The sequence below is a fragment of the Glycine soja genome, chromosome 8 (genome assembly GCF_004193775.1).
Source record: "Glycine soja cultivar W05 chromosome 8, ASM419377v2, whole genome shotgun sequence".
Classification (NCBI taxonomy): Eukaryota; Viridiplantae; Streptophyta; class Magnoliopsida; order Fabales; family Fabaceae; genus Glycine; species Glycine soja.
The window spans coordinates 9,350,629-9,370,107 of NC_041009.1; the positions used below are offsets into that span (position 1 = coordinate 9,350,629).

Here is a 19,479-nt window from a genome sequence, read left to right on the forward strand (position 1 = left end):
ATGCATATTAATAATTTATGCACACATACATTATTTTGATTTCTTAATAATCTAGATTTTATCTCCTGCCTCGTTACTTTGAATAATATTTTTTTAAAATATGATATTTCATAATTTTTACCACAAAATAAATAAGATGTTTTTTAAGAAATATCATATTTTATAATTTTTTACACAATAAATAAAATGAAAATAATTTCACAAAACTTACCGTTAAATTCATTCATTCATGAATTTTATTTTTAAAGATATTAATGACTTTTATATCACAAAACTTACCGTTAAATTTTATTAATTAGTTACCCGTAAAAAGTTACAAGTCTACAAACTAAGTAACTACATTTTTTTTCTCTTCCTTGTATTAATTTCACATTCCTCTTACTCCCTTACTTTCCAGTAACTTCTCATATGAAACTGCTCCCACACGACTCATTTTTTTTATTCACCTCACCTCTCTTTTACTCTTCTTCATTTCTTTATTTCCTTGCCTCTTTTTTTTTTTTTTTTGTTCTGAATGGTTTTCACATGCTACATTTCATCTCTTACATTCTCATTTTTCTCCTTCTTCACAACTCTTATGTCCTCGAGAAATTTATTATTGTTTTGAATTCATGATTTTTGTATGATTGGTATAACTGTTTTTTATTTCAAATTAAACTACAGGTTTCTTTCATTATTTGTCACTCGACATTTGTTTGCAGTCCTATGAAAAATAATCAAAGGTCTAAGAGCAAATGCAGGAATAATTACGTATTGATTTAAATGGCCAAATAATCATTAATTATATTTTCAATAAGATCATTATATTCAATTTTTTAAGCTTATATTTAAATTTGATTAAGTTAAGTTGGTTGAATAGAGTATATGAGTGTTGTAATACATTTTTTAAGATATTAGTTTTATAAAATAATCAGTTGCTTTAGAAATTGCAACGGAGATTTTTTTTTAAAAAATATTACTTTTTTATGCAATAAAACATTTTACATAGATAAATTTCTTATTTCTTATCTTTTAACGCGTATCTTAAAAACACACCCCTTCTTAAAAAAAAACACCCCATAAATCATTATGGACAATTATTATAAAAATAAAATAAAAATCATAAAGGGAAAACTTTTTATTATCCTACTTTGGCATTCACAAATGATTCTCCAATTTCAATACATTGCATTCGCATGCATGGCTAGTCTTTGATTGGACGAGAATGAGTAGATTAATCTAACGCATTGCACTCTTTATGATTAATCTAACGCATTATACTCTTTAATATATGCTCTTTCAAATACATGATCTCCTTTTCCCCCTTTAAGCTAATTACCTCGTCTATGCCTTTTATCTCTTCATTGTATGGATAATCTTCCTTGTTCTATCATGGCCACCACCCTTTTGATAACTTGTACAAAACCACGGTGTGTGAAACAATGTGGAGTTGTGGACAGTGATGTGAAGTGAAATCGTCTCGAGAAATCTGCACTCTTCTAATTATATATAAGGTTACACCCTCCCTGTAATGGGCATATTTTGGCTTTCAATTTTTTTAACAAAACAATGTCTCAAGTAGGTATATTGCTGCCTATGTTTTAACTTGCTTGTGTTGCCTGGTGTCATTTTATCCATTAATTATTGTAAATGATTTATTTTGTTTAACACGTGATATTTTTCCCCTTATCTTTTTCATTTCAATGCCTATGCAAAATTTGCTTTAGGCATGTTAAGGGTATTGTTAAAGATATGATTAGATTTGCTGTTTATAATTGTATAGCTGATTATATGGATTTATTTTTCCCTCTTTCCCTTATTATTTTTATGCCTTCAGAACATACAATTCCCGCAATACTTGTTTTTTTTTTTTTTTTTGTGCTGACCAGCAATACTTGCTTAGGTATTCTATTCCTTAAAACAGTATTTTGTTTTTGGTGATCATTCAATTTTTATGAATTTTAAGTACATTTCAATATTTTGTTCACAATTCAATTTCAGGAATTTTCTGACCCTTGTCTTGTTATTTGTCTAATGTGATGAGAAGCATTGCAATTATTTTTATGCCTGATGGCTACTTTACGCATATCACCAGTAAGATTTATTTCATTGTCAATAGAGAAGTTGTTTTAGCCTATTGAGACATTCAACATTGACTAATGACAATACAATACGTGGATCAAAGCATGCATGTTAGTTCTCTAGAGTGGCATTTTCCCATTTGGTAAGTAATAGGAATGTGAATGAAACTGGAAAAAAAAATGTAACAAATGATTGAGGTGTGCAACTATTCACGTGTTTGTTTCATAATGTGATTGAGGATTATCCATCCATTGTTGAATATTTGAAGGTAGGAAAAATAATTTTACCTTTTGCGTGAGAATGGTGTCTTTCTAGGAATCAAATTAGTGAAAAGACATAACATGGAAAATTTCAGGCCAAGCGTATGCCAGGGAACAATTTTAACTGCGTCCCTTTAACACCAAGGTCTAGATTGGAAAGGCTTCTGAGGGAAAGAGAGCTAAGGAAATCCTTCAAGCTTGTTCAACCGACCGAGGAAGCAAGAGATGGCAGCAAAGAGGGAGAACAATTTTATGGTGATTCATACATAAGTGAGAATGAAATTTCAGGTAATCATAAAGAGGAAGAGGTCACGGAAACGAATGCGGATGCAAGAGGTTTTACAGGCAAACAACGCTTGTTGGTGGTAGCTAACAGGTTGCCTGTGTCTGCTGTTAGGGAGGGTGTGGAGTCATATCGCCTTGATATCAGTGTAGGCGGGCTAGTCAGTGCACTTCTAGGCAAGAAAATTTTTGTCACCTTGCATTAATTGTTTTTTTTTTATGTGTTTTGTTAATTTGTTTCTTGTGAAGTTTGTAATTGTAACTCAGCTATGCTAATTAGTTATCTTAATTTGTTGATGATCTCACCATAGAGGTCACAACAATGATAGTTATCTAATCTTCGCAACATTCTAATAATAATCTTTTACTTACGGAAATAGATTGAATTTTTCTATTTTTAAAGTGAAGGTTGTATGAAGCTTGTTGTTTTTGTTGAAGGTGTAAAGGAATTTGATACCAGATGGATTGGGTGGGCTGGTGTGAATGTGCCTGATGATGTTGGGCAGAGAGCATTGACAAAAGCTTTAGCTGAAATGGTATTGAGTCAAATTTATAATTCACAAGCATGTGGCCACTGATCAATGTAGTGAATAATGATAATCTAGCAACTCTTCTCTTTGCAATATCAAGTACACACAAACCATCAGTAATTATGCGTTGTTAACTGCAGCGATGCATACCAGTATTTCTTGATGAGGAGATAGTTAATCAATACTATAATGGCTACTGCAACAACATCTTATGGCCTCTATTTCATTACCTTGGGCTTCCACAAGAAGATAGACTTGCTACAACTCGTACTTTCCAATCCCAATTTGATGCATATAAGAAGGCAAACCAAATGTTTGCTGATGTAGTAAATAAGCATTATGAGGAAGGAGATGTTGTTTGGTGCCATGATTACCACCTAATGTTCCTTCCAAAATGTTTAAAACAATACAATGACAAAATGAAAGTTGGTTGGTTTCTCCATACACCCTTTCCTTCCTCAGAAATACATAGGACTCTACCGTCCAGATCAGAGCTGTTGAGATCTGTACTTGCAGCTGACCTGGTGGGGTAAGTAATTCATGCATCTCCAACTTGATGTTGATTATAGTAGTAACTAGTACATTCACAAGCTAAATTCCTTTGTAAATAGGGATCAAGGGCATGCATTTAGAGCAAGCAAATTCTAGTCAATAGGTGTTCACACTGTAATAAGTCCACATGTCTTGAGATTTACTATTCTTGCTTGTTGATTGCACTATTTAGTCAAAAATATCAAGTGCTATGTTGCTAGGATATTTGAGAACTCTAGACATTTTATTTAATGGTGTGATTTTAATATTTGCATTGGTCTGCATCCCAGATTCCATACCTATGATTATGCCAGGCATTTTGTTAGCGCTTGTACTCGTATTCTTGGGCTTGAGGGAACACCTGAAGGAGTAGAAGATCATGGGAAACTGACCCGTGTGGCTGCGGTATATCTACATATATTATTTTCCCTTTCTAATTCTATACATCTAACTGCAAAACTGGAATTTCATCTTGTGTTTTACGTTTATCAGCATTGAATAGCTTTACCAATCAGTATGCAGTATCTGATTTCATTCTCATGATGACAATGCTTTATTTTTTGGGAGTGTGAAAATTCAGTTTCCTATTGGGATTGACTCTGATAGATTCACTCAAGCCCTTGAACTCCCTGAAGTCCAGGAACACATGAAAGAACTAAAAGAAAGATTTGCAGGCCGAAAGGTAGGAGCCATATATGCCAAAGTTTACATGTCCAACAATTTGAGAAGTTGAGATTATTCCTCGGTTTCTTGTTTCCGTTCTACATCTGCTTTTCTCTGAAAATGTGAATCATTTGAATCACTTTATGTTTCTTATCAAATGGACAGGTAATGTTGGGTGTCGATCGTCTTGATATGATAAAAGGAATTCCCCAAAAAATCTTGGCATTTGAAAAGTTCCTTGAGGAGAATTCACACTGGCGTGATAAAGTTGTCTTGCTACAAATTGCTGTACCTACTAGGAAAGATGTTCCGGAATGTATGTTATTTCTCTATACAAGTTAATTATCACTTGAATCATTTTCATCTATTGACTTGGACTCTTGTTTTATTTATTTTGTGTCATCTTATTATAGTTATTGGCATTTTTCATGACTGCACACTATTGATTTGATGCTTTGACAGATCAAAAGCTTACAAGCCAAGTGCATGAGATTGTAGGACGCATCAATGGAAGATTTGGTACACTTACAGCTGTTCCAATACACCATCTGGTTGGTGTTTTAAACATCTACAACATATATGTCTTGTTTGGTATTTAACGATGCAAGGATCATGAGTGTGGATGCTAATATCTATTATTAGGGAAAAATAAATAATATTGCTAATCTTTCCCAGAAGATGTGACAAATGAAGTAAAGTCAAATGTTTATTTATCATACAGAAAATATTTGTTAGTGTTATTCTGTCCACCTTGTGATGATTTCTGGACTATCTCTTTCTATGATTACAGGATCGGTCACTTGACTTTCATGAATTATGTGCACTCTATGCTGTAACTGGTACTCATTTTCTTCTATAACATACAAGATTTAGTCCATCTTGTCCTTATTTATTCAAAGTAGTAATATTTTTTTATATAGAAGTAGTATCATATTTCACTATTGGATTGGTGAAATTCTCAAGCTGTAGGACATTCTTTTGTGTTATTGGAAAATAAATTTCATTATCTTTTCAGACTCTTTCACTTTTCTTTAATGTGCTCCGCATTATTTAAGTCCTCTGCTTATAACACGTATCTTGCTGTAAGAATAAATTGAACTGATTGATTATTTACCAGGAAATGAGGAAAGTCCTCAGAATCATATTTCTTGAATTTGAATTCATCAAGAAAAGAATAATTGAAGTAAAATGGCTTACAATTGTTTCTTTATATTCACATTTGTAATATACTTGTTTTATGCAATTAAGGTTTGACCTTAACTATTTAAGGGAATAAGAAAATGGCGACATGCTGCAGCATATCTTCTTTATATTATATTATAGAATCTATCTTAATTTATTGAACTAAGTATTCAGCATCCATGATATGTACCATACCAGTCTGACTCACATCGTATTTAGATGTAGCACTTGTTACATCTTTAAGGGATGGAATGAATCTTGTCAGCTATGAATTTGTTGCGTGCCAAGCATCCAAGAAAGGGGTTCTCATTTTAAGTGAGGTAATTCAGTTTTTAAATGTTCTCATTTATTTGTTTTGGCTCCATCTCTTGGATACTCTGAATGATATTTGATCTTCATATTTGATAAATTTGCTTTATGTTTTACTAAGATCAACATAATGTCCAATGATTCTTCCCTTAAGCATAGTTGAGGTATATGTAGGCGAAGTGCAACGGAGTAGTTTTAGCTCTTCTCATAAAACAGCAAAACATAAAACAAATGTACTGTCATTTAATGAATAACTTTCCTAACCTTAACTAGGTCAAGCTTGCAAGTCCTAAGAATTATAAACAAGTTTGTGTTTCCTTTATCACTATATTAATCTATAGCACCGTACATCATAGTTTTTTTTTTTTTTTTTTTGTAGTTATTGTTAAGTGTTTACACATCAATGGTGTTAAAGTATTTCTAGTCTCACAGTTTGGCTTGTTGAAAAGAAAAAAAAAACTAGCCAAGCTAAGCTGAGAAGTTCAGCTTTCTTTTTATTTGATTTTGTAACCTGAATTGTGGATAGTTTGTTAGGCTCAACTATAGAGAAAAATCATCAGCATGTTGTATTTGTTTCATCAATCATAAGCATCATTGTTGAGCTCTGTAATGTCAAGGTCTACTTTTGATGGTAACCTGGCTATGTTATAATTGTTCATAGGTATACTTATGGTTTCTTGAATACCAAGAATCAAAATTAACTGATTTTTTTTTTTTTTTTTTGTCGAAGGTTAACATCTGTTGAAAGACATATATGTTAAGAGAATAAGCTAGGGTAACATGAAATCATTGCTTTTGATGCAGGGAATTGTGGTTGCTGATAGACTGAAATTTAAATAATTGTAGTCATTTTCCCCTATCATCATCATTCTATAATCCACGATGCGTTATTGATGTATATTTGTTTTTCTTTTAAATTAAGTATAATATTATGGATGTCCATATTATTCATCGTATCACCATCTTTGTGAATGTTAAATATACGAAATGATCAATCTCTTCAAACCAATATATTTTCTGTTCTTAGTTGTTTTCTATGTACAACCCATGAGTGCTGATACAAAAATAAAAACTGTAATATTTGAGATGGTGACAGATAGAAAAGGGTAGGGTTGATACTAGGCTTTTAGTTCAACACTTCAGTAGGAATGTAAGATCATATTCTAGAACATATCCTTTATAGAGTTAATGTTTGTCTGGAAATGTCAAGTTGCTTAAATAAAAACAAATTCTTATATGTACACTTATTTTATTATATAATAATTAACTCCTAAAGTCACTAGGTTTTCAGTATAATTAAAATAATTTAGAATTCTTTATTTGGTATCAGTTTGCAGGAGCAGCACAGTCTCTTGGTGCTGGTGCTATCTTGGTAAACCCATGGAACATCACAGAGATAGCTGCTTCTATTGGTTATGCGTTGGAAATGTCAGCTGATGAAAGAGAAAAACGACATCAGTTTAATTTCAAACATGTGAAGACTCACACGTCACAGGAATGGGCTGCAACTTTTGTGAGGTTTTAATCCTATAACACTGCTTGCATTTTGTTTTTCTTGGACCAATTTTGTTCCATACTTCGTTTTTCTTGCAAACCAACCATCCTACCAGCAATACTTTTGTCAGGATAATATGGAACAGTTAGTCTTACAGATGACAACTTGATGATGTCTTGAGACTTCTAATAACCTCTTTTCATTACATTGTTTAAGAGGACTATCATGACAGCACAAGATGAGAAATTGTGTTATATGCTTATGTAATATCATCCAATATCTTTCATGTAAAATAGATAGAAGAAAAAGCTTTGTCAAATAGTGTCAATGGAAAAATGGAGAAATATTGGTCGATCTATTGCTCTAGATTTTGGCCTGACCTTCTATTGTGGTCTGTGCCACTCATGCTTTTCATGATTATTTATTCTAAAAACAAGTTTTTCTTTGCACACAGTGAACTTAATGATACCATTGTTGAAGCTCAGCTTAGGACAAGACAAGTTCCTCCATTACTTCCCAACAAAGTGGCAGTTGATTGTTACTCAAAATCCAATAACCGATTAATCATACTGGTAAGCTGTTTGTTAGATCATCAAACACTGAATAAAGGGCTGTCCCAAATTATTCACCCTTTTTTGTGCAATAAGTATTATGCTTACATTTATATATAGAAACCAACTTGACCTTACATATACAAGTGCACCGCATCTGTTAAAGAGAAACGCACATGAGGACTTGTTTGTTTCCACTTTTTTTTGTGAATAAGTGAGAAGGGTTGCCTTCTCACCAACATTTGTAGCTCCATTTCACTATAACAATAACATTTTGCCTCAACTGCACTGCAGGGTTTCAATGCCACTTTGAATGAACCAGTGGATGCCCTTGGAAGGGCTGGTCAAATTAGAGAATTGGAACATAAATTACACTCAAATACGAAGGAACCTTTAAAGAAGTTATCCGATGATCCAAAAACAACAATAGTAGTTCTGAGTGGGAGCGGCCGAGCTGTCCTGGACAAAGTACTATCAAGAAAACTTCATGTGTTTTTGGATTTTCAGCAACAGTTTCTTTCGAACTAACAACTACTTTGTGCAGAACTTCAGTGAATTTAACATGTGGTTGGCAGCAGAAAATGGGATCTTTTTGCGACATACTTCAAGTGAGTGGATGACAACCATGCCTGAAAATTTAAACATGGATTGGGTTGATAGCGTGAAGGTATATTAGCTGCATGAATACAAGTGTTTCTCTAACTATGCTCCTTTAATTTCAAGTCTGAATGTTTTCATATTCTTGTAAAACTTCAGCATGTTTTTGAGTATTTTACTGAAAGAACTCCAAGGTCTCATTTTGAGCTTCGGGAGATGTCAATAGTATGGAATTACAAGTATGCAGGTATGTGACAATTTTCTGTTACTCTCTTCCGTTTTATTTTTCAACCTACTAATTTGCTTCTGATAACTTATTGTAACTGCAATTAATATTAGATGTTGAGTTTGGAAGGATTCAAGCAAGAGATCTGCTTCAACATCTGTGGGCAGGGCCAATATCAAATGCATCTCTTGATGTTGTCCAAGGTGGTCGATCTGTTGAGGTCCGCACAATTGGCGTGTCAAAGGTATAAGCAATTTCAGCTGGCTAGTAGATTCTCTCACCTATCCTTTTCTGTTCAGAAGCTTTATTTCCTCTACATACTAGCACCTGATACTTTTTTTTGTCTTCCTACTTGTTATTTTGGTATAGGGAGCAGCTATTGATCGTATCCTTGGAGAGATAGTTCATAAAAAAGGCATGAAGACACCAATTGACTATGTCCTATGCGTTGGCCACTTTCTAGCCAAGGTGACTTTTCACTTGAGACTTTGTTATTGTTATAGGAAAATCATGATCGGGCTAGCGGACCCAAAGCTATGGAACTTGTGAGTCCTTTATTGAAATGGAATGGCCTTACCTTACTGTTTTCTGTTTATTAAAAAAATATTCATAAATCGTGGATATTATTAAATAAATCTAGTATGAGAGTGGCATAGCACTAAGAATGACTGGATTGTTGCCTTTTGGCAGTCTGGTAGCTATCCTAATGATAGAACATCCATTGATAAGGTAATAAAATATAATATTCAACACTGAAATCACACATAATACAGCAGTACTTACTATCCCAAAGACAAAAGTCTCCTACAGAGAGTATTCTATGTCCCCAAAGTGCAAATAACTACCCCTCCTTGTTTACACAACTTACAACCAAATATATACTCCTAAGTCCTAATACATAACTGTCAGTAGTTAGTAATTTTCTATGCATGCAGATTCTAATATAGAACTACCTCCAATTCATTAAGGGATCCTTTCCTAACTAACTTGGATCTCAGTTCCCATCACCTAAGGACTCAACTGTAAAGATTAGAATGAAATTTCTAAAGGAACATTGATTGATTTTAGATTGATCTACATTTGAACAAAATTATATGTCTAAGCCTTCTATAATGATTAAGGCAAATAATGGTTGGAAATGAACTGTTTCAGGATGAAGATGTGTATCAATTTTTTGAGCCAGAGCTACCATCTGAATCACCTCCAGTACCAAGAGCTATGCTATCCAAATCCAATTCTTACAGGCCATCATCTCTGTCAAAATTACCAGCCACCACCAAAACCAGTTCGAAGGCAGCTCAATACAAGAAACAACGTTCGTTGTCAAACATAGAAAAGAGAGAACTTGATCAATGGAGACCAATGTGTGGTGATAAAATAGCACTGCATGAGGGTTCCTCAGTGCTTGATTTAAAAGGTGATAATTACTTCTCTTGTGTTGTTGGACGGAAAAGATCAAGTGCACGTTACCTTCTTAAAACCTCAGATGATGTTGTCAACCTCTTACGTGACTTGGCAGAACATTCTTCTTCACCAACTTAACTGATTATCTTAATGTTTTTAGATTGTTTTTATTTTCTTGGTAAAGTGTCTATTCATATCATTGGATTCTGCAATGCCCTACATGTCTCTTGTGATTTGATTGAATCTCAAACTGGCAGCGTACTTCCAGCATGTTTGGACCTCTCAAACCTGGGTTTGAAATTCGAAACTTGATTTTGCTAAAAAAAAAAGAATTACTTGTATAGGTGTTTCTTTTAGATTTGCTTTTACTTTTGCTCGATGCACGTTTAACAGAAAGCAACAAAAAAATGCATCTTTTGCCTTAGATTGAGATTTTACACTAAAGTTTACTACTGTTAACTTACGTAAAATTAAAACATTTTAAGGCAAACCAAAACATTGCATGAATTGAATGAAGACTCTCCCACTCAATCATTTTCAAAGATATTTTCTTTTTTTAATTCTGATTTTTTTTCAGTCAATTCAATGTCCGTAAATTTTATCATCTAATTAGTTTTAATTTTAAAACCAAATTTGATCCAAATTTAAAGCAGTTCAAATTAAATCATTTTTCAGTTTGTTTTACCCCTTACGTTTTTGTTTTAATGTGAGAAATGAACAAATTTTAAATAAATATATTAAAATCATAAAGAATAAGATGGCAAAAACAAATACTATAATTTTATAACATAATACGGCGATATGCTGATTTCATATCAATAAACGCTTCTATTCCAAAATTGATATCAATAAATGAGAATACACGGGGCATACACTTATTCAGTGACATACAAAATTTAGAAAAATGCTCGTGAACTTTTGAACCAAGTTTTATACTATGTGTGGTATTAAATGAAGAAAACAAGATGACTTCCCCAAATGAATGGGGGGGCTACATCAAGAATACAATTTACAGCTTCCAAAGAAAAATTAGCTCTATGCAGGTCCTGGCTGGGGCAGAATGGTGTTAAAAATGACACAAACCTCAATCAAGTTATGTTCCCCTTAAACAACTCGAATTAATTCCCAGGAGCTATTCTTCTAGTCTTGGTTTGTTTTGGCACATATGCATATTGACCAAAGTCTACAGTTTTTTTTGGCCTGAATTAAGACAAGCAGGACTCAAATCATGGTGTTGATACAAAAGTATAAGGGATAATGAATTCCAGTTTGGCAGAAATACATTACCTATTACCAGAAGTGTTTCGAACATCTTTCAGAGGAGCACGGAGACCACTGACTCGAGTGCCAGAAGTGCATCTAAAGGATGACATAACGGAGACAAATCTTTCCATAGACTTCTCAGCTATTTCTGAATACTGGCCCAGATGGGAAATTTTTGTCCCAAAATTTTCTTCTTCAGCATTATTCTCTGTAAATGGTCCGTCAACATTGTGATCGCAGCAACCTATAATCAAGAAACATCAGAATTCAGAGAAACTTCACCGAGATATTTCCTTTCATTATTTAAAAAACATGCTTATATTCAGTAAAGTTCATGGCAGATATCTCAGCTGAGCCAGAATAAAACAAATGGAATATGAAACTGAGAATTTACTCCATTATCCTCATTGAAGTGTTATGTTATTCATAAATTCAGTTTTCTATGTGATTTTCTGCAACAAGTATCTTTCTTATGCATAGATAAGCTACAAGTAGTCAATATTAAATTAGAAACAATAAGAGCTTTTTATTATCCGCAAAAGTCAAATTGCTATGAAAATGGAACTGAAAATGAAATTTCTAAATGAAGACCTAGTCAATCAGTATGCATAGAAGCCTCTATGGGAGTTGTAAAGCCACATTCTTAAAAGATGATAATGCAATAATAACATTGGTGGTAGCCACCACTTTGGATAGCAAGTAAAATGACAACAAAAGCAACAAACATAATTGGTAGAATAACAAGACAATTAATACTAGTTGTTTTACTTGTGAAGGAGAAAGAGAAATATAGCTAACAAGTAATTATTCGTACCATTATTATGAGGAGGTGAAGAACGGTGCATTTGCCTGGGCTGCAAATTTTCCTGGAGAAAGTCAAATGTGCATGAGTAAAAGTAGAAATTGTTAAAGATAACAAAAAGTCCAAAGTTTAAAAAATCCTACATTTTGAATATTGTCATTAGGGGAGATCTTCCTTTTCAGGTCTTTATTCTTCAAAAGGTTGTTACATAAATCACTGTCAGATATGGCGATTTTTCTCTCGTCAATGACAATGCCAGAGGACAGGCAATCTTGTTTATTGTCAAAAACATTCTTTTCTACTTGCTTGTGCTGAAAATAAGCACTCCTTACAATTACCTTTCTTGTTCCCTCCCTGCTTTTTCCTTCAAGTAAGTCATGGACTACCTGGTCTTTATTCTTGAAATCATTGTTACAAAAATCACTATCAGATAAGGCATTTTTTCTCTTATCAATGACAACGCCAGAGGATAGGCAATCTTGTTTCTCATCATAAACATTCTTTTCCACTTGCTTGTGCTGAAAATAAGCACTCCTTACAATTACCTTTTGTGTTGCCTCCCTGGTTTTTCCTTCAACTGTGTCTTTGACATTTGTGTGCTCATGATCCTTATGCAACCCCAGGCATGGTTTATGAATTGGCTGCCTGGGCTGTCGCAGTACTGTATGTTCAGGGCTTTTCTTCTCCTCACCCACCATAGACACTTAATTCATGCAAACAATGAAAGGAGTAACTAATACATGTAAAAGCATAAGGGATTACATTTTCCCATTCAAAGCAAACCTGCAGATTTATATCTTACTGTGACATGGAGACTCTGTAAATTCAGAAATGTTTGTGGCAGAACCATATTCAACCTAAAGAAAGAAAGGAAGAATATGTTAAAAAATATCTAAGTCTCACTACCAACAATGAGTAGAGTCTCCACTATTAAAGTTCAATATTCAGGCCACTTACATGGCTATTAGGAGGAGGGACACTGCCCCAATCCTCAGAGTCAATTACTGATGCAGTAGAATTCTTTGTTTCATTAGCAGCACTAGGTGACACCCGAGGAGCTCTGAATTTCCTTTTCGCTTCAAGAGAAGCAAAACCTTTCATGGCTAAGGAAACGTTACTCTAAGGAGGAATAGAAGAAAAGGTGCTTGCTACAAGTGGCAATATGTTGTAAAGAAACATTGAGCTTAAATGCCACCAAAATTCATTGCCTCAACTTGACTGTTTTGAAAGTTATATAATCTTGAATCTAAATTTTTAGAAAATTGGTAACTAAAGCATCAACAGCATCAGGCAGTATCCCGGTGAACAATAGAATATTACCCTGCATTCCTCCTCTTTAAATATGCTAAACATATTGAAATCAATTCAAGAAGAATGCTTCCTAGGATACAAAAATACTTAGTCAAGAGATTCTTCTGCACGGGCAAATCAATCTTTTTCTTTGCACTTTCAGAATGGTGAGTCTTGAATTGACTAGTTCCTGCAATTGCTAATCTGGCTGTAAGATTCTCTCCCTGTCATTTAAAAGAAATGAACTTTTAACCAACAGTGCCCTTTAAAGTTTAAACTAGGCTATAAAAATAGAGGGAGCATATATCCAAGTATACTGTTTAATTTCTTTTTAACATTTACAAAGAAAGGGGTGACAATCTATTCATATTTGCTCAAAATATGTCTTGTACCAGTACTAGAACATAAGAAGGAAAAAAATATACTTTATATGTAGAATTTACACAAACTCATGCACATCCATGCAAACCAAAGGCAACAGTTATAAAACACTAAGAACCATCTTTTCAGTCGTGTCAATCCAATTCCTATATCATTTTCAAAATTCCATTTTTTTTCAAAATCATATAAATTGTGCTTATTGCAAATGAACAAATGAAATAAGTCATTATTTTGACCAACACATGCAAGAAAAACAGAGATGTTTTAGTTTACTATAAATTTATTCTTTCCTTTAAAAAGCACACACAGTTTGGTATAGATAAAGATAAAGAAGTTGATGATGTACCTCAAATGGCATTTTGGTAATTGGATCAAGATCCCCTTTTGCTATTCTTTGTGCTATATCTTTTGGCATGGGTGTATCCCAGGTTAAGGTATAGCTTCAAGTAAGGTCTTAGAAGATTGAACAAAATGGGGCGGAGTGATATTAATTTAAAATGACAAGAGAACATTAAAAATGAAGGATATGGGCCTAAAAAGTCTAACTCATCACCAATATCATCAGGTATATTAGACAAATGGACAATATTTTCATTAATTGGATCGTAAACCCGTTGATATTGGAAAGTAAATATAGCCTTCTTGAATGACTCTTCATAAAAGGGAGGCACAGAAACTCCACTGTATCTCAAGTGCTTAAGAACCTGATACATTGCAATTGGCATTAGAAATACAAAAATTTCATACAGAAAGATTTACATACATGATTTAAAGGATATATATTGTAATAAGAAAGCACTTTTTAGCATTTCTGTTATGAGTATAGAATATAGATGTAAGCCTGGCTGCCTAAGTGTGTTTAAACAGGGAAAATAAACATGCTTGTTAGTTTTTGTGGTGCTGAACAATCATGCTTGTTAAGAGTATCAGCCACATTCACCTTGTCATAACTTCTAAATTTTTTAATGCTTGCATGGGCCCTTTTGAGACCCATACCTGGCAAGGACTGCAGATAGTCACAGCCACTCAAAATACACATTTCAAGAAGCATTTGTCTGTTGAACCCTTCAAAACTAAGCTCCTTATTCTTTTGTAGCATGGAATACTGAAACTGAACACCTTGACCAAACTTGTCCATTTTAAAGATAATCTGAAATTTCAAGGAAGAAGCAGGCCAGTCAAAAACCAGTGAGTACATCAAAGTAGGAAGAAATATACACTAGTATAGACAGATAACATAAAACATCTATATCTTAAGCCACCTGGTAAACTTACTCTTGGGCAACCAAATGGTATAAGATCAGAATCTTCAGTTATAACTGCATCAACTTGTCCACTAATTGCCAAGAATGTCATCTGGGCATCTGCCTCGTAAGGAGCAACAATATACTGCAAGTTCTCCTGCTTCAAGACCTTCCACAAAAAAACAAGGTTAAACATTTAATTGGAGATGTAATGTAATTATTGTATTGAATATATTCAAATAAAATACATATGTGACACACACTTCACAACAACCAGACCAACTCTGATATATTGAACTCCTTTTTACCTGAATTAGCTCACATGCAATTTGAGGTGAGATATCAACTGCTTTCTGGTAGCACTCATAAGCAGCAGCTGAATTTCCATCTGACTCATGTTCAACTGCACGTGCAAGATTATCCTTTCTAGCCCTGCATTTATAGTATAGAAAATACTTGTTTCATGTGCAAAGTTGCAAATACAACCAATGAGATTTTAAGGTTCTTAAGCCTGCCCAGAAATCAAAGCACTCCTCTTTGGTGATCTTGTAATAAAGCCCATAACCCTTTATCCTTAATATCGTTTAGGACTTAATTCTTTTTGAAAAAAAGAGACAAACTACAAAATGCAGGCCCCATGACAAGGAGTTGTTTTCATTGGTACTGGAGAAAGATTGATTTTTCAGTATCTTAGTTTGAAAGTTGTTAAATTTTTAATCAATTCTATCGTTAAATCATTGAGTATTCCATCCATCCTCTATATTTCACATTAAACCAAATTCATTTTACCTCAATTTCAGAAACAGAAAAGCAATCAAACAATGACAAACAGCAAAGAACAGGTGTGGCATTTAAAACAGAAACAGAAAATTTGATGAATTCAAGATCATAAACATGGCATTACTGCTATTTTCAACAAATTATGCTTGTGAATAAGAACCTCATGTACAAATGAACACATACATGGAGACAAAGCTCAAGAAAGTTATTGTTCAAAATTGTCAGCTTATATCATTTGATGAATTGCACTACATGCAGACCCACTGTACACTGAGGAAGTGAAATCCCAGAAAGGGAGAAACTAATGCAAATGCAGACAACTGCTACAAGCACTGCATCACATCCTTCTTTGAATTTTGAAATTAGATAACTCACACATAGAACCAAACAAAAAGAAAAACAAAAACTGTTATGACTTAGCACAAAAGGAGAGCTAAACACAAAAGACTGGGCCATTGGGTGGGATAGCCACATAGCTTAAGTACCACATTAAGCTTCTTATTCTACTCAATGTAAGACTCATAACATTGCCACCTCCTTTAAGAACTGATGTTTACAGAGGCTTCACCCTATTGGCACAAACCCTGCCCGATAGTATGTAAGACTCATAACATTGCCACCTCCTTCAAGAACTGATGTTTACAGAGGCTTCACCCTATTGGCACAAACCCTGCCCGATAGTAGCCCCTTTCCCTCACCTATCAGTATTTGGTACATTACACCTTAATCTAACCTATAAGTAGCCCTTTCCATAGTTCAACGCTCAACAGAAGCACTAATTGTTATGACAGCACAAATGGAGAGTCCAATCCAAAAGACTAGTTCATTAAGAGAACTTCATAGCTTAAGTATCACATTACTCAACATAACATACATGAAAGCATCCCATTAACAACTAAGGTGTCACTCAACTCAACAAAAGATAGGTTTTTCTTTTTTGTGGCAAAAAAAAAAACTTAAAAATACCCAATTAAGAAAAACAAAAGTACAATGTCGTGAAGAAAAAGAGAGTACCTGGCACGCTTGTTCTCTTGTTCACTCTTCATCGGCAGAAGCCCTCCATCAAACACTAGAATAGGCTTAACCCCAAAATGGCGCAGCAAATTTACTCTGTGCATGCAATACTCAATGTGCCTAAAACACGTCAATACACAAAACAATCTCAGTTAAGCCTTTTGGGGTTCCATAAAATATAAATTCAACTCAACCCCAGTTCAAAAAAATCGAACTTTTACTAGCTGGGTTACTCCGAACAAAACTCAAAGAAAAACCCAACAAAATAATGGTAAAGAAAAGTGTGAAAGGGGGGTTACCTGGTAGTGGGCATCCCCTTGCAGAGTTCCGTGCTGCAAGAGAGGGCACCTTTGTGGAGCCAAGAGTAGGTGTCTACCGCTACAGAACAACCCTTCAAATCCTTGATGTGGACTGGAACCATAATCGATTTCAATAGCGGCAAAAACCCCTGAATTCCCATTCCTCTTTCTCTTTGGAGAATCACAATGCAGTGTACATTACATATGCAACAAAATTGGGCGCCAAACCTTATATTTTGGCCTGGATAATGGCGGACTTTAATATCTTTATTTAACGTTACTTTTGTTACATGTTTTAATTTTAATTTTATATAATTTTTTTGTTATACTTATTCAAGAAAAGAAAAACAAGTAAATGTTAATACATGTTTTTTTTATCATTCATTAATCATTATTTGTTATTTGTTTTGTAAAGGAAAATGTTTTTTTTTTACTCAGTCAAAAGTAATCAGATTAAAAAAAAAGGGGGGGAAATATTAAAAATCTAAGGAAAAAAATTCAGAGAATCAAATTTTAAAAGATGTTAAGTTTCTGTAAAAAAAAAAAAAAGATGTTGATTTTTTTTTAATCTAGAGTTTATGTCTTTAAAAACATTTAAATTTAAATTTATTTTTAGTTTATATAAATTAGTGTTTTTAATCTTTACAAGAAACTTGCTTGTTTATTTAATAAAAATAGAAAAAAAAAGTGTATCTTTAACCCTAGGTTATAAATTAAAATCATATCATTTTAATTATGTATGAACTAAAATCTAAATATAAAACCAAAAACCTTTATATTTTCAGAAACAAAATCCACATTTAATTTAAGACTAATTTAGTTATTAATGATTTTATAAAAAACTATTAAGATGATAGTTCATTCTTTGAAAAACTAATTATGTACTACAAACGTTAAAAAAAATAGAATAATGTTTTGCATTTGTAATTTGAAGAGTGAATAATCCATTTAGTTTCTGAAAATTTAATTTGAAATTGTACTAATGTTCAGTGCTAAAGTGATAGTCACTAAAAGTACACCATTAAAAAATTAACATAGTTTAGTTTTTTTATTAGTCGCTTGAAATTGTATTGATTGTTCAAATTGGTTCATGAAAATATTATGACAAAAGGTCTCTGAGATTGTAAATCCAGTTGAGTTTGAAATAATATAACAATTATGTACGCATTTAATTGTTAAGGCTTTGTTATCTAGCTCTTGGTTTTGTTCTTCAGTCTCTGTAGATTAAACTTAATTTGATTTCTGGAACAATGTCTTCTCATAGTGAACAAGACTAGAAGAAAAAAGAGGAGAATGGAGATGCACAAACACATAATTTCCCCCAAAAGCCCCGTTTCATTATCTTATTAATCAACAACAGATTCATGGCTAATTGAGAAAACTCGTGCTTATACCATGAGAGAGAAAGAAAAAAAAAAAAAAGCACCAGTCAAATTTGTTCTTGAATCATCATATTTAGTTTTTAACAACCAATTTAAACAATCAATACAATTTCAAGCGGTACATTAGTAATTCACTGTAATATTTTAATGAACTCGTGATAAGTAAAAATAGTTTTGAACTCTTACAACTAAAATCTTAGTGAATTCACAAATTAGTTCTTGAAAATGAGGCACAATCAATTTAATAACTGAAAAGTGTAATTCATCATTCAATGTAGCCATCAACCATTTTCAAACTGTTGCTTTATATTTATTAAACATGTCAATTATTACAAAAATTTGTAGCCGGTATTTTTTTACAGCAGTGCTCATCCAACCAGAGCCCAAGTAATAAAAGTTCAATCGCCAATAAGTTTAGTCCGACAATAATACAAGTGCCGGTTCACTTGTACACTTCCAATTTGACAAGCTAAAAAATGTCAACAGCAACACAATGATCCTATACAGTTATTTTGTTTAGAGGATCTCTCTTAATTGCTCCTTATAATGTCATATCATATGTTTTGTTCCATTAGAGATGCTCTAAAGTTGTTTATATAACCAATCAGAGCTTAATTTTAAGAAATTCAGTATGATATATAGATCATCTCCAACGGTTAAAAAATTAAATAATAATGTCTAAAAATAAGAAACTCATAAAGTATCGTGCATTAAAGATGTTCTAACAAGTTATTGTTCTTAGATTCCGTCCCATTAAGTAAGATCTTGGTTTAAATCTTATGAATGAAAAAATCATCTTAAAAAAAGAAGACCTCAAAAAAGATTAATAATAAATAAAATCATTGAATATAATTCACAAATAATAACAATAAGATAGTTATTAAAAAATATATGTAAAGGAAAACATTTTTTATTCCTTTTAAACAACATTTT

General features: G+C 33.0%; 2 protein-coding genes across 3 annotated transcripts; one reads left to right on the plus strand and one right to left on the minus strand.

Annotated features, from left to right (window-relative positions):
- The first annotated feature begins 2,285 nt into the window (after nucleotides 1-2,285).
- Nucleotides 2,286-10,430, plus strand: LOC114424528 (alpha,alpha-trehalose-phosphate synthase [UDP-forming] 1-like). Its single transcript, XM_028391385.1, has 17 exons — nucleotides 2,286-2,780; nucleotides 3,042-3,139; nucleotides 3,274-3,662; nucleotides 3,955-4,069; nucleotides 4,245-4,346; nucleotides 4,493-4,643; nucleotides 4,790-4,878; nucleotides 5,118-5,166; nucleotides 5,729-5,829; nucleotides 7,149-7,336; nucleotides 7,768-7,885; nucleotides 8,159-8,332; nucleotides 8,409-8,531; nucleotides 8,621-8,708; nucleotides 8,801-8,931; nucleotides 9,057-9,155; nucleotides 9,840-10,430. The coding sequence occupies exons 1-17, from the start codon at nucleotides 2,426-2,428 to the stop codon at nucleotides 10,227-10,229; spliced, it is 2,760 nt and encodes a 919-aa protein (XP_028247186.1). The 5' UTR covers nucleotides 2,286-2,425; the 3' UTR covers nucleotides 10,230-10,430.
- Nucleotides 10,431-10,883: 453 nt separating this feature from the next.
- Nucleotides 10,884-17,380, minus strand: LOC114423645 (exonuclease 1-like). 2 transcript variants are annotated; one of them, XM_028390476.1, is made up of 15 exons: nucleotides 17,165-17,380; nucleotides 16,866-16,985; nucleotides 15,380-15,503; nucleotides 15,103-15,240; nucleotides 14,768-14,977; nucleotides 14,356-14,531; nucleotides 14,174-14,246; nucleotides 13,547-13,670; nucleotides 13,114-13,250; nucleotides 12,959-13,013; nucleotides 12,702-12,859; nucleotides 12,300-12,554; nucleotides 12,169-12,220; nucleotides 11,379-11,598; nucleotides 10,884-11,291 (listed from the first exon to the last, which is right to left on the minus strand). In XM_028390476.1, the coding sequence occupies exons 1-15, from the start codon at nucleotides 17,323-17,325 to the stop codon at nucleotides 11,210-11,212; spliced, it is 2,085 nt and encodes a 694-aa protein (XP_028246277.1). In that variant the 5' UTR covers nucleotides 17,326-17,380; the 3' UTR covers nucleotides 10,884-11,209. The 2 variants fall into 2 exon arrangements, with proteins under 2 accessions (XP_028246277.1, XP_028246276.1); XM_028390475.1 differs by having other exon boundaries at nucleotides 12,300-12,859.
- Nucleotides 17,381-19,479: the final 2,099 nt, after the last annotated feature.

What these genes read in the sequence shown, in the direction of transcription:
- LOC114424528 (XM_028391385.1), top strand. Translation starts at nt 2,426, where the DNA reads ATGCCAGGGAACAATTTTAACTGCGTCCCTTTAACACCAAGGTCTAGA. An exon ending in ATAACCGATTAATCATACTG is followed by an intron (nt 7,886 to 8,158) that starts GTAAGCTGTTTG and finishes ACTGCACTGCAG; the next exon opens with GGTTTCAATGCCACTTTGAA. An exon ending in GCCGAGCTGTCCTGGACAAA is followed by an intron (nt 8,333 to 8,408) that starts GTACTATCAAGA and finishes TACTTTGTGCAG; the next exon opens with AACTTCAGTGAATTTAACAT.
- LOC114423645 (XM_028390475.1), bottom strand. Translation starts at nt 17,325, where the DNA reads ATGGGAATTCAGGGGTTTTTGCCGCTATTGAAATCGATTATGGTTCCA. An exon ending in AAGGGGATGCCCACTACCAG is followed by an intron (nt 16,986 to 17,164) that starts GTAACCCCCCTT and finishes GACGTGTTTTAG; the next exon opens with GCACATTGAGTATTGCATGC. An exon ending in TTACCAAAATGCCATTTGAG is followed by an intron (nt 13,671 to 14,173) that starts GTACATCATCAA and finishes TTTAAATGACAG; the next exon opens with GGAGAGAATCTTACAGCCAG.